The following is a 13,414-nucleotide window of genomic DNA, read 5'->3' on the forward strand; positions in this document are numbered from 1 at the left end:
CGAACTCAGGTTAAGAACCACTGGTTTATTGGGGGTTTTTTTTATGTCTGCCTTTTCCAAGACTTTGTAGTTGCTGTTTGGGTTTTGTTAAAGTCTTCCAATAACACATTTACTTAATCATATTTTCAAATGTTCTGTCAACTTTAAACATTTTAAAAATATTTTCTAACTCAAAAATGAAAATTTTTAACTCAAAAACACGATGGGTCGTTTATATCTGACCTAGTGCCCCAACCATCGGGGTTAGCAGGTTTTCTGCTAACCAACTAACACATGTTAGTCATGAGCATTTGCTGGATGCGATTATTCAGGTCTGGAGTATTGAAATCTTCCACAGATAAGATAATTTCTGAGTTAGTAGAAGTTTCACTCACTGTGTCACACAGTCCTCTGACTTTTTATGCAGATATGATGTTTGTTTTGGCTTATTACTTTTTTCTTGCTTAATATACATTTATCATTTTATTTTAAAAAATCACCAAAATGCCATTATTACATTACTTCAAACCTTATTTAGATGTTTTTAGTTTAGTTTCGGGTTGCTTTAGTAAACATTTTTAAGAGTTAATTGACAAACTAATTTTTGTGTTTTTCTCATACTACATTTTATTTTTTTCATTCATTTTATTTTTTGATATTGACTTTTTTTTGCCTCTATGGATAATCTTTAAGTGGATTGATTAAGGCCTGGATGGTTGTTCTCTGGTAGTTCAGAAAGTTAACATTTGTCATTTTATTTAAAATGTTTTTATTTAATAGTCATCAGTTGTTTCATTGTTACTAAACTAAAATGATATTCTTGTTAAAATCATAAGCAAAAGCTGGAATGTTTATTAGATTCTACTCCAATTTAGTTAATTCACAACCACTACAATAATGTTAATGTTACAGAATCACAATTTGTTCCATTATTCCGGCCTTTTTTTTAGGATTTTATATTTCATTAATAACTCTAAACCAAAGGTGTCAAACTCAAGGCCCGGGGGCCAAATCTGGCCCACTAAAGCTTTTTATGCGGCCCTCTGGACTCCAAATTACATCAATAAGTCCTTCCAGTTTTTCACAGATCTGCAAAATTCACATAAAATCAAAAAATCTCAAAAGAAATTTCTGATTTTACTGCAAATTTTCTCAAAATTGGTCACATTGAGTTTAAGTGACTGCTGCCTCAGCCTTACTTGATTTTATAGTCTGCAATTGATAGAATAAAAAGTCACATTTAACATCATACATTAGCGTGAATATCTTAAAAATTCCTTACAGACATTTCTAGATTGGCGCCACAAAATCTGTAATTTTGATTGCAAAAAATACACTAAAACAATCTCAAAATCCTTGAGGAACAGCTATTTATTGGTATTGTAACACTTTAACTGGTTTTATCAATATATTCCGTCACAACCGGCCCTTTAAGAGCATTCAGATTTTTGACAAGGCCCAAAGTGAAAATGAGTTTGACGCCCCTGCTCTAAACATTCAGGTTTGATTGATCAGGTCTGGTTCACTGGACTCTCCAGCAGAGGACACTGATTCTCTACGCAGAGAGGCAGAAAAAGGTCAGCAGCAAAGAAACTCTGGACAGTTGAACCTTTAAGCTGTAATGTAAATACTGATCAAATCAATCAATCAATTTTTATTTGTATGGCACATTTCAGCAACAGGCATTTCAAACGTGCTTTACATTGTAAAAAATACAGCCATAAAACACAGTCAACAATTGAAACGTTGCGTTTAGACAAGTGGCATTGTTGAATCTTTTTCATTGATTACGTTTTAAAAGCAACTCTAAACAGGTGGATTTAAAGGACTCATTTTTGTGCCTATTTTTATTACAAAACAGCAGTTTAACCTTGATGAATTGCATCAATCTATTGCTGACTGGAATATGTTGATTACTTTTACTGATTAAAATATCTGCTGCTTCTGCTGGGAGGGAATGCTAAGCTCTGTTTTTAAAAGTTGCATTAAACTAATTAGACTAATTTTACTGTAGGTTTTCCCTCAGTGTCAGGAGATTAGCTGCATGAATTTCTTACCATCGTGTAAGCGCCTGTGTCTCATGCATATTGTAGCCGAAGGGTGTGGAGGTTTGGGGGTCACGTCGTGGGTTAGGCAGCTGGTGTGTTGCCCATCTGTCAGCTGTGCTGCATGTGTAGAGTGTTGTCTGCTGTTGTCGTGTTTGTCGGCTGTTGACTGTTGTAATCCTGGTACTTTCTCCAGCCAAATGGCACACTCCAGTTACAGCCACACGCTCCCAATTAGGTCCTTTAACTTCCTGTACAATGTCATTAATAATCAGTGTTCACATTTATCTTTTTATTTATTCATTTTCACAGATTCTGTTGTACTTTTTGTTGCTGTTAAAGACATAATGCTAGTTGTTTTACACATTTGTTGAGCAAAGTCAGTCCAATGCTTATCAGAAGAGCCCTTGAGTCTTTATGGGAGAGACACGCCTGCAAAGAGCTTGTCAACAAGAGATTAAGGGCTTGAAATGCTCCTTGTACTTTATCTCTGAAGATGTCAAGCGGTAAACAGATTCATAGTTTTCCTGGTGGACATTTCCTCCTGCCACACCTGGAGCCACCAGGAACTGCTTTACTGTAGCTTATTTAAGTTTTAATTTAAAAAAAAGTCACTCCAGGTCACTTATATTTCAGTACCAAAATTCCATTCTTGATTTTTTTTATATCTGTTTTTATTAATGTATGAAAAGGGTATTTTTAAATTTTTTAAAAAATCTTCAGTTTTGTAAAACTTATTTAGCGAAGAAAAAAAAATCCCACGCTTAATTTTTTCAGGAAATTGAAAGTGCCACATTTATTTGCAGCCATGCCAATTCCTTTAACATAAATGTAACTTTTTTTATTTATACTTTTTGAGGTTGATTAAATTATTCTGAAATCAGAGGCACTTTTAATTAGTAATCCATTACTTCCTGTTTCCCTAGGACTCCCTCTAAAAACAATTGTAACTGCCTATTTTAACCGTTTAAACACCAAATATACCTTAATCTGCATCAACAGATTAAAAATAAACAGACAAAACTTATGCCAGATTGTAAATCTACACATTTTCCCTTAAAATGATACTTTGGCAAATAAAAACAGTACAGTGGAGCCATATTGGGACTATTACTACAGATGGCTACAAGAAGGTAGCTCCTGACCTAACCTTTTATCTTCATTCAATTCAGGAGATAAAAGTAAAATAACAGGACATTTGGTATAAAAACCGTTCAGAGACTTAAATTTTACTTTCCATCAGCAAATCTCAAAGTCTCGGTTTGAAAACTGCAGCACATTTTTAGTGTGAGATGCAATAAAAGTAACTTTTTTAAAGGATTTTAAAAATATTTACCAGGAGTTGCAGTAATTAGACAGATTGCTTCTTAAGTTTAACTGACCTGTCGGTAGCTCTAAGCTATTTTTTAAGCATAAAGTGAACAGATTTTGTAGCATTAATGACTACCAGTAATTAAATTTAAACGCACTTTGTATCTGTAATGACACATATCACATGACGACATGGATGAAAACTGATTATAAATGTTTTCAGGGTGTCAAGTATTCCTGGAAAACTGCCATGACACAGTTCCCGTGCGGTCAGTTTCCAGATCACAAGGTGAAAGTCGGCGAGTGCCAATGGCCTCCGACGCACTCATGAACCCAGAGATAAGGAGCTTGTCTGGCTGGATGCAGATCCAAAGGATTAGCTCCTGCAGCATGGCGACTGCTTCTTGCCCCGCTGCAGGAGTCAGGAAACTTTCGGTTCAGCTTCGGCATCCAAATGAGATGGCCCTAAATTATTCAAGTGCATTTTTTCCATAGTTTCGACTTATTTGGAGGTTCATGTTGGGGCAGGTAGAGCTACAAGGCTTTATCTTCAGACAAGAACGTCAACATCTTATCATCCTAAACAGGCAGTATTATTTAAAGAGTAGCAGTTTTTGTAGCACAAACAGTCTCAAAGAAAATGGCAGAATCTATTTTAAAAAAACAAGTTAAGTTCCCAGAGTCTTTGAAAGAGAAACCGGCTCGTAGCATCACAGGTCCAAGTAAAGCCTGGTGGCCCGCCAGGCTTATAATACTCACAGGGAAACCCTGGCATGTTTTCTTCTCTTTGAAAAGTGGTAGAAAGTTGAAGATTGTTTATTTAATATTCCAGACAATCAGATTATCCAAAAAAGTCACACATATATTATAAAAAGATGCTTCATTTACATTTATTTTTACTATAATTTTTTGAGTTGCCACCAGAATAGTTTTATTCTCAATGCTTCTGCAGTAATAGGGAAAAGATGAATTTGTTTTAAGGTTTTCTGCTCATCTTTATCAGGGGTGCCAAAAGGTTTAGAGCAGCGGTTCTTAACCTGGGTTCGATCGAACCCCAGGGGTTCGGTGAGTCGGTCTCAGGGGTTCGGCGGAGCCTCTGCCACGGAGGTAAAGACCCACTTGTGTAAAGTTGTGATGACGCCCCGCTTTGCCATCACTTGCTGCAGAGGATCACGTTACATGCTTAGCCAATCAGAGCCTGGAGCTCTGATTGAAGGAGCTCCACTCTCAGCAGGGATTTGAACTTGTGTATTTCAGGAAAACTCGCCATTTTTTACAATAGACATTAATACTATAATATTAATGTCTATGGTTTTTACCAAATTCTGTAGTCTAAATCTGCTCCTTAGTCGCATCTTTTTGGGGTTGCTACTGCCTCTAGTGGCGTGGGGGTGGTAACACAACTAATATAATTACATTACTAAATCAGAATACCGCCAAGTATTTTGTGTGTCGGCGGGGGGCAGTGGGGGATAAGAAGGGTTCCGTGAATGCGCATATGAAACTGGGGGGTTCGGTACCTCATGAAAGGTTAAGAACCACTGGTTTAGACGGTTGTGCATGCTGTGTTACCATTAGTGTGAATCTTTGGTGCAGGCAGCAATTTATTTAGCCCACTTCTCAGAAATGAAATGTGAGAATGGCGTTGGTTAAACATGTTTTTGGTGCTCTGAAAAGCGACATGTTGGTGAGTTTTAGCTGCTTCTCTGATTTGTTTAAAGAGTTTTACAGAGAGTTTAATGACAAACCTTGGTTCCTCTTTTCAGCCGACAGCGGATCTGTTTATGGAAACAGCTCAGAGGAACTCTTTGTGAAATTTAATACTAACTCTGATCATAAGCCTATTTGTCTCATTCCTGAATCAGTTACAGTTTTCGTGAAGAAAAGCTGCACAAGCAAACACTCGCTCAGACACGACCAGCGAGATTTCTGTTGTCGAACACAAACTTTGAATCTCATTCCTCAGTTGGTTGTTTGTGTCTTACCAGCACAGACAGACTAAACACCATGGAGACTTTGTTAAAAAACTAAACTGAAAGCTGTCCAGCTGTTCACAGCCAACCTTAATTTGTTTAAAAATGCGTGAAGAAATGTTGAAGGAATCTATTTTCCATTTTTGTCAGATTGTTGAAAGCACACTTGAAGCATCTTCAGCTGAATCCAACAGTATGAGTCAGTTTACAGGAAATCCTACGATGCACTGCGACGTGTCGGATTGGAAAACTGTTTCATGGAAACGTTTCATAAACAGGCAAGCCGAGACACGTTTCAGACACCGTGGTGCCCGAGATGCATCAGGTGCTTCATGGATAGGATGAGCAAAAAACAAAAAATATCAACAAAACTATAAAGGATAGCCAAAAATGGATGCTTTTGTGTTATTCAGCAGCCTAATTTACCCGGAGTAAAGAAGTTTTATTGAAATGTAATGAAAAATAGATATTTGAGGAGTGGTCAAAAGATACTCAGTTATGTCTATTTTTGTTAATTTAGCTTTGGAAGCATTTTTGCAGCCTAATAAATCTTTATTTGACCCAGAAACAAAAATTTAAACTTGTTAAGATCTCATATAAGGCTTGGGAAAATAGCTTTTGGGGTTTGGTTTCAAAACCCTTTGAGCCCTAAGTTTCAAATCTCCAGCTGTTACTTATTTTAATTATACAAAGTTTTTGAAATGTCCTGTGAGTAAATATATTATATTTCTATAAAATAACAGCTTTACCCAATTTTACAATAATCCCGGTATTTTATATGTGAATGCTGCACTAGTCTTTATTTATATACGTTTGCGAGAAGGCAGTCAAGTTCTTCTTTTCCTTCCTTCTGTTTAACTTGAGGATCCTGTTAAAGGAGAAACATTTCTCAGCTTCTCATGTTTCCACTGAAAACCAGAAAGAGGAACTGAGACGACTGTGAGGTTTTCTTTGTGAGATAAATACCAGCATAATTTTATTTAAACTTTCCTGAATTTTAGACCCTACTTCCACTTTAGATCAGCTTTGAGAGAATCGTCTTATTAAAATGACAAACATTTTTCTACCCAAATTCATTTGATTTCTGATGACTAAAAGAAAATGATGGGATCTTTTCTGTTTGTTTATGTTAGTATGGTTTGAGTGGCATTTAGTAATATGTTCTTATCTGTTAAAGAAACAGTAGAAAGCCAGGAAATAGATGAACTTCTGCTCTTTTTAAATGTGTAATAATTTATCATTCAATAATAAAGGAAGACGATTCACAACTAATTATTAGCAGGTTTATGGCTCTGATATACCTAATAAATGACACAGCTGTGATTTAAAATGGCATTAATATACACTAATATATTACAAATCAATATTAGAATATTAGTTATTAATACTTTTGGAGGCTGCTTCTTGTTTCTAGGTGGAAGTTGGTGTGTTTTGAAAAGAAAAAAAATGGCCGATGTGTGTGTGGTGTGTGTGGCTGTTTGTGAACTCTGCACCACTTGGTGGGAAAACCTCAGTGAAACTCAAACCGAGGCTGTAAACGGAGCCAACCAAACACAAAAAGGAAATTGGCTTGTTTAATAGCGATAATGTTTATTTTTTACAAATATTTCAGGAAGCAACATGAGAAAACCAGACATCTTTTTGCATTTGTTTTATTGGGTCTATATATGGTTTATCCAAAAATCAAAACTTCTGTTCGTACCGGCAGTCACATTTTTTTTTGTACTCTAAATGCATTTTCCTGTTAAGTGTGTTACCAGAAAGGAGCAGAGAAAATTTCAGCACATTATGATTAACGGTTCTTTAGATTTTGTAGGTGTACTTTGAAACAAATCCACCTGAATAAAAGGGAATTTCAAAAGCCGATTACTAAAAAATTTAATAAATTTGACACTAATGGCATTCTCTAAATATATATAAATCACATTGTGCAACAAGAAAATGCACACTATAAATAGCTTACTTTTAAAATGAAGGTTCTTTAAAAAAAGTAAAACAAATTTCAACAGCAAACATGGCATTATTGGGAAACCATATTAATTAATAATAATGAATAAAAACTAGCAAACACACTAAAAATGAATTAAAACTAACTGAATTAGACAAAATGTCACAATGAAACTAAACTAATAATAATGATAATAAAAAACGTATAACCCTGGTTCAGTGATGTTTTCTGCACAGCTCCGTGTTTAAATGTTCCCCGTATTACAAACAGTGGCTTCAATGCTGGAAACAAAGAAAACTCTTCAACACTAATTATATATATTATACTAACACAGCGATCAGCTGGAGGCAGCAAACAGGGAGCAGGTGAACTAAAAAGCTGATTCACTTTAGAGGCTTTAACTTTAGGGCTGCAAATGCACAGATTTGAAAGCTGGTGAATCGGGAACAAGAAGCGTTGAGGAATGTGATTCAGTCGTCTTAGCTTGAGCTTTTCTTTCCTCTCTTTTATCTGTTTTTGTCCCAGGTTTCTCACGCTCTTGTTGCTCCTCTCGCTCGGTGCTCGTTCTCAAAAGCTTGTCCTCTCTGAGGCGTTTGTTGGTTCGCATAGTGAGGACCTGAAGGAGCCCCAACAAGAGACCCAGTGGTTGGATGAGCTGCTGCTTTGGAGGCTTCATTTTGTGCTGCATATTTTAGTTTTAAACAGAGTAACAGCAGTGTTTCTCTCTCTCTCTCTCTCTCTCTCTCTCTCTCTGTCTCTCTCTCTCTCTCCCTCTGTCCCTCTCTCTCTCTCTCTCTCTCTGCAGGTAATGAGGGATGGAAGCGGGCTCGGTGGTGCGCGCCGTCTTTGAGTTCCTCCCCAGCGTCTCGGAGGAGCTCCCGCTTTTCCCCGGTGATGTCATCGAGGTGCTGGGCGTAGTGGATGAGTTCTGGTTGCTTGGCAACAAAGATGGCGTCACGGGTAAGTTTTCAACGGGTTTTATCGCTGTTGTTCCTTCCTTCCTTCGTTTGTTCCTTCCTTCCTATCTACCTCCTTCCCTCTCTCCATTTTTCCTTTCTTTCTTTCTTTGCTGCCTTCCTTCCTGGGCTCCTTCCTTCTTTCCTTCTTTACTTCTTTCCTTTTTTCCTTCTGTCTTTTCTTCCTTCCTTCCCTGCTTCCTTCCTCCCACCCCTCCTTCCTTCTTTCCTCTTTCCTTCCTTTTCACCTCTCTTCCTCTCTTCCTTTTCACTTCCCTTCCTCTCTTCCTTTTCTTCCATTCATCCTTTCTTGCTTGCTTAGTTCCTTCCTTCCTTCCTTCCTTGCTTCCTTCCTTCCTTCCTTCATTTTCTTTCTTCCTTCCATCCTTTCCTTTGACCTTCCATCCCTCCTTCTTTCCTTCCTCCTTGTGTAAATTTATCATGTTGCTCTTCAGAAACTATTCATGTTTTCTGTGTATTGACTGAAATCGTTCTGCTGCCTCCTCCTCCTCCTCCCCCTACCCCCCCGCCCCCCAGGTCAGTTCCCCAGCACGTTTGTGGAAGAGGTAACAATTCCCGGCACCAAGCCAGGAGACAGACTCTATGTGTGCATCAATGACTTCAGCTCAGCTCAGCCCGGCGCTCTGCCCTTAAAGCGAGGTACTGCTGCGTTTCACTCTCTCATAAAGACGTTTTACTGAATGAAAGAAGCATTTAGAGATCCGTCCACATCTCATCTGATGTACATTAAAGCCTGTTTTTCACACAGTGTCACTGTTTACATTAACAGCTGTTGTTTTCTCAGTTTAACGCTTCTTGTTGATGTCCGAGAGTTCAGGTAAATTAGTTGATTTCTGCTTTTCCTTTTTTGTCCTGTGCTTAAGTCTTTCCCTTCACATTTAGACTTTACTGATTTATCCTTACCTGGTTTTTATTTAGTCGCCTAGAAAAGATCTGAAGGAAGGTTGGAAATGTTTTTAATTAATTCACCAAACTGTCCACTAGATGGCGATCAGAGGCCAACTTGTTCATTCTGATTTTTCTTTCTGATGATTATTTAGGCAATTCTCAATAAGTCAATTTACCAATTTATCAATTAATCGCATGATAAATTAAAACAAACTCAATAATTTCCATTTGTGTTATTTTTTGATTTGTTTCTTTTCTCTCTCTCTCTAATAAAAATCTTCAATCTGCTGATTTGGTTTCAGCTCACCGTTTTTTGAAGGGCGATTTTGTTCACAGAGACTATTACTCATTTTATTTGATGTTTCGTTGATTTATTTTGGATTTTTAAAATATCATCCAGTTCCAGAGTTAAATATTCATTTTAATTTAAAGCTTATTGATCTTTGAGTGTGTGTTCTTGCATTATTTTGCCTTTACGTTATAATACTTGATAATGGACTCCAAACAACAACATTATTGTTTATCGCAATAACTTCTGGGACAATTTATTGTCCAGCGACATTCGTTATCGTGACAGGCCTACTTACCAGCTGATATTCTCTTTTCAGTAAAATCTGTTTTACCTTGTAGAGCAGCTCCCAGTCCTACTGTCGTTTTGTGCTTTTAAATGTTTAGATTTCTAACACAAAATTAATGATAGTGGAAAATATTTAAATTAATTAAATATTTATTAAGTTTCATTGTGAGTTATCTTTTTATTTTGACTATATCAAGATGGACGAAAGGCCATCTAAGCTTGTCTAAAACTGAACTGCTTCTCTTCCCAGCCAACCTTTCGTCACATTATCTGCATTAAATCTGAATCCCTTTCTCTTGCTCCTTCAAAATCGCCAGAAACGTTTGTGTTTTAAACGTTATCAGCTGGTCTTTAAAGTTGATGTTGCTTCGCATTGCTAAATCAGTCGGCCTCTCCTTGTTGAGGCTTCACCTCAACCACCTGGATAAAATTCAAGTTGTTGATGTTAGCTTACTCAGCAGAACGACTCCCATCTACTTTAACGCTCTGATAAAGGCTTATAAGCTGACCGGGTCACTCCCGGCGCCAAAGGAATGCCGGCTAGCAGTGCCAACACGACGCTCAGGACAAACCAGACTCTGTCGTTTCACAATGGAGAAATGACCTACATACTGTTAACATGGTTTATATCTTTAAGAAACTCTTGAAGACCAAGTTCATTAGCAACGACCCAGTTTACCTCTGACAGAAATAGTTTCATTGTGACCTTTTGTTTGTCTAATTCAGTTAGTTTTAATTGGTTTTTACAGTGTGTTTGCCAGTCTTTATTAGTTAAAAGTAGTGTTTAGTTTCTCTTAGTTTTTATTAGTTTAAGCCGGGAGTTTTCTGGCCCATCTTTAAAAAGCCTGACCTACCGATTCCGATTTTGGCTGATATCTTTTTTTTTTTTTTCTGTCTGAAATGTTGGTAGATACAGCGAATCCTCGTTTATTACGGTGGTTATGATCCATAAATAACCTGCGATAGGCAAAATCCTCGGAGTAGTCAGCTTTATTTTTTACAATTATTATACACGAACGAAACCAAAGATCAGAACCTGATTTCAGGCCCAAATACTTGTTTAAGAAGTAAAAATAGAAGTCTTTTCCTACAAATAACTATGGTAGTTTTTAGAAATACTGTTAAATAATAATTTTAGTAATCAAACAGTGAGGTTGGACACATTGTGGCATTTCCTCTGACTGTGCCTCTTTGTTCTGACTCCGCTTTGCTGTGGCGTCTTTTTCTACTGAAAGCCGCGATGCAAAGTGTCTTTTTCAGAGACGACGCCTCCAAATGTTATTTTCCTCCTAATTTATAGAACAAAACAAAGATTAATTTATTCCGTAATGGCGCCCTACAGCCACGTAGCTTCTAGCTTCCTCCACTATGTCCAGAAGCGACAGTTCACATCTTCCTCTTCCTTTTATGGCACGTCTGCGGGTGCTAATTTAGTTAGCTTTTGTTGGTGCAGGACGTTTCATCGACATTCTGGATTTTGTCGTAATAAGAGGATCACATGGAAATATTGGCCGATCACCGATCTCCCAAAACTAAGGAAACTGGTGCCAATAAATTTTCATACTTTGGTAATTTTTTAGGTGTTGGTAATTTTTTAGGTGTAGAATTCAAATTGGTCAAAGTATTGTATTGGRATTATGTTTACATTCAGTTTGGGTAATGAATCCTCTACAGAAGATACCATTTTCAAAAAAATCTATTCAATTGTTACTGCCAGGTGTTTTTTCGCAACTTTTGCGGATTAACACAATCCGCAAAATAATTACGTTATTTTGTCACGTAATTATTTTACGTGACAAAATAATTACGTGATTATTTTGTTGCGTAATTTGCCGACAGCCGACGTAAGCTGCTTGTGTGAAGAATCAAAGAATTTCACATCAGTTCGAAAGGCTAAAAACAAGATTCAGAAACATGAAAACAAAGGACATTATATCTATAATTTCAGTTTGTTTTAGTTTTATAAATGCACAATATAGTTCCAGTTAGTTGTAGTTTTTCCCCCATTAATTGGCATTTTTATTTATTTCAGTTAGCAAAAATGTTATCTTCAGTTCAGTTTTTGTTATTTTAGTTAACCTTTGGTAGAACCTAACCAATGGTTGTCCATCTTTGTTGCTTTTATATGAATTGCCTCGTTAAATCCTTATTTGTAAGTCAAATGCATAAACGTATAAAGTCACTAATAGTAAATCATGCAAGGAGTTGAAAAGTCATTGACGAACGAACACTTGCCGTATCAGAAGATCCATAGGAAACGGTCCAGTTGTATTTCCTGTGGTTCCACTGGCTGCGCTCCAGTTTCGGACCCGGACACAATGGGAGGTGGAGCCGCCGTTCTTTGGAATGTGACCCCTGTGACTTGCTGACCAAACAACATTCTTATAATCCCTCAGTCCCAGTACATCCCATTAAAAGTTATTAAAATGCCTCGCAAAAGATGATTCCTTTGATATCCTGATACAAACCTCTGGAGAAATGCCAGTTTGGTTAAAATAAAACAAAACAAAGTCGACTTTTTTTTTGTTTGGCCTCAGCTGTGAAGGTGTTTCCATCTGCATCGTGAGCCATACCTCATACAATAAAATGTAAAGAAAGAAATACTCTATTAGCTCTAACAGTATCATGAAGACTAGGCAGAGTTAAAACACTCAGCAATCTCACAAAGCTCTGGTTAATCCACCGTCTGAAAATAAAAGAAGAGACTACAGCACAGCTGCATGCTTCCTAAATATGGGTTTCCATCTAGAGTAACAGAGTTTTACAGTAACTCTGGGTAAGGTGAATGAATCTGTCAACAGGAAAACTGTCACTCATGCAAACGGGGGAAGGAAGAAAGCCGCAGTTGAAAAGGAGCCATTTGCAGATTTTCCATCACCCAGGCTTTGGTCAGGTGAGGCGGCAGATAAAAGGAAACAGGGAAGCTTTTTGGAGGTGATGGAAAATAGATGGAGATACATACAGAAATGACTTAAGACTGCATTGGAATGGCTGCCCAGAAAACAGTTAAATTGATGCGCTTAAATCTTATCTATCCAGTCTGACTGAACTATTTCACAAAAAATTTAATTCCACTGTGTGCTGCTGTTTGTTTTATTCAATGCTTAGTGTTTTTACGTCAGGCACCTTGTTAAGCAGCTAAGGGTTTTTTTTTTTTATTCTTCTGTTATTCGTTGGTGTTGCAGGTTGGTTCTAACCATCCGTTAACGATTGCTAATTATCGCTTTGAGACGTGAATATTTCAGCAGTAATTTTCGCTAATGTCACTTTGCAACTTGTTTATTTAATGTTTCTCATTTTTGCTCTTCCTTTAAGCAAAGTTTGAGTTTGTATTTGTGTGATATTAATTGGTGAGCTTAACTACTGTTATTTTTCAGTTGAAGCTAAGTTTAGTTTAGCGGGGTTGCCTGGGTAACAGTGTTTGTTTATGCTAATAGGCTAGCCTTCCAACTGCTATTTTTGCAGTTGAATGTAATTTTAATTTTGAATTACTTTATAGATCTAGAGGCTATTTGTTTATTTCAGCTGCCAGGTGGGAAAAAAAACAGAAAACAGAGGAATAGTCAGAGATCAGGCAGTCCATATTGATTTGCAGCTGTAAAGCAGATTGTTGAGACAGATTATACTCCAAAGGACAGACGGTAAAGACTTTGGACTGTGCTTCAGTATTAAAGTCAAGGTAACTGTCCTTTTGTGTTTGTCCTCTTTCTCTAATC

At 37.1% G+C, this 13,414-nt stretch overlaps 1 protein-coding gene across 3 annotated transcripts in view; it reads left to right on the forward strand.

Annotated features, from left to right (window-relative positions):
* dnmbp (dynamin binding protein) overlaps positions 1–13,414 on the forward strand; it is a 61,930-nt gene that overhangs the window by 11,985 nt on the left and 36,531 nt on the right. For 2 of the 3 annotated variants that reach the window (XM_008436671.2, XM_008436672.2), the window contains exons 2-3: positions 8,062–8,216; positions 8,750–8,872. In XM_008436671.2, coding sequence (XP_008434893.1) covers positions 8,072–8,216; positions 8,750–8,872 — 268 coding nt within the window. In that variant the 5' untranslated portion in view covers positions 8,062–8,071. Of the gene's footprint in view, positions 1–8,061; positions 8,217–8,749; positions 8,873–9,017; positions 9,051–13,414 lie in introns of those variants that run through there. The other variant, XM_008436673.2, reaches the window with a different exon arrangement.

Source organism: Poecilia reticulata, linkage group LG19 (assembly GCF_000633615.1).
Source record: "Poecilia reticulata strain Guanapo linkage group LG19, Guppy_female_1.0+MT, whole genome shotgun sequence".
NCBI classification, from domain to species: domain Eukaryota; kingdom Metazoa; phylum Chordata; class Actinopteri; order Cyprinodontiformes; family Poeciliidae; genus Poecilia; species Poecilia reticulata.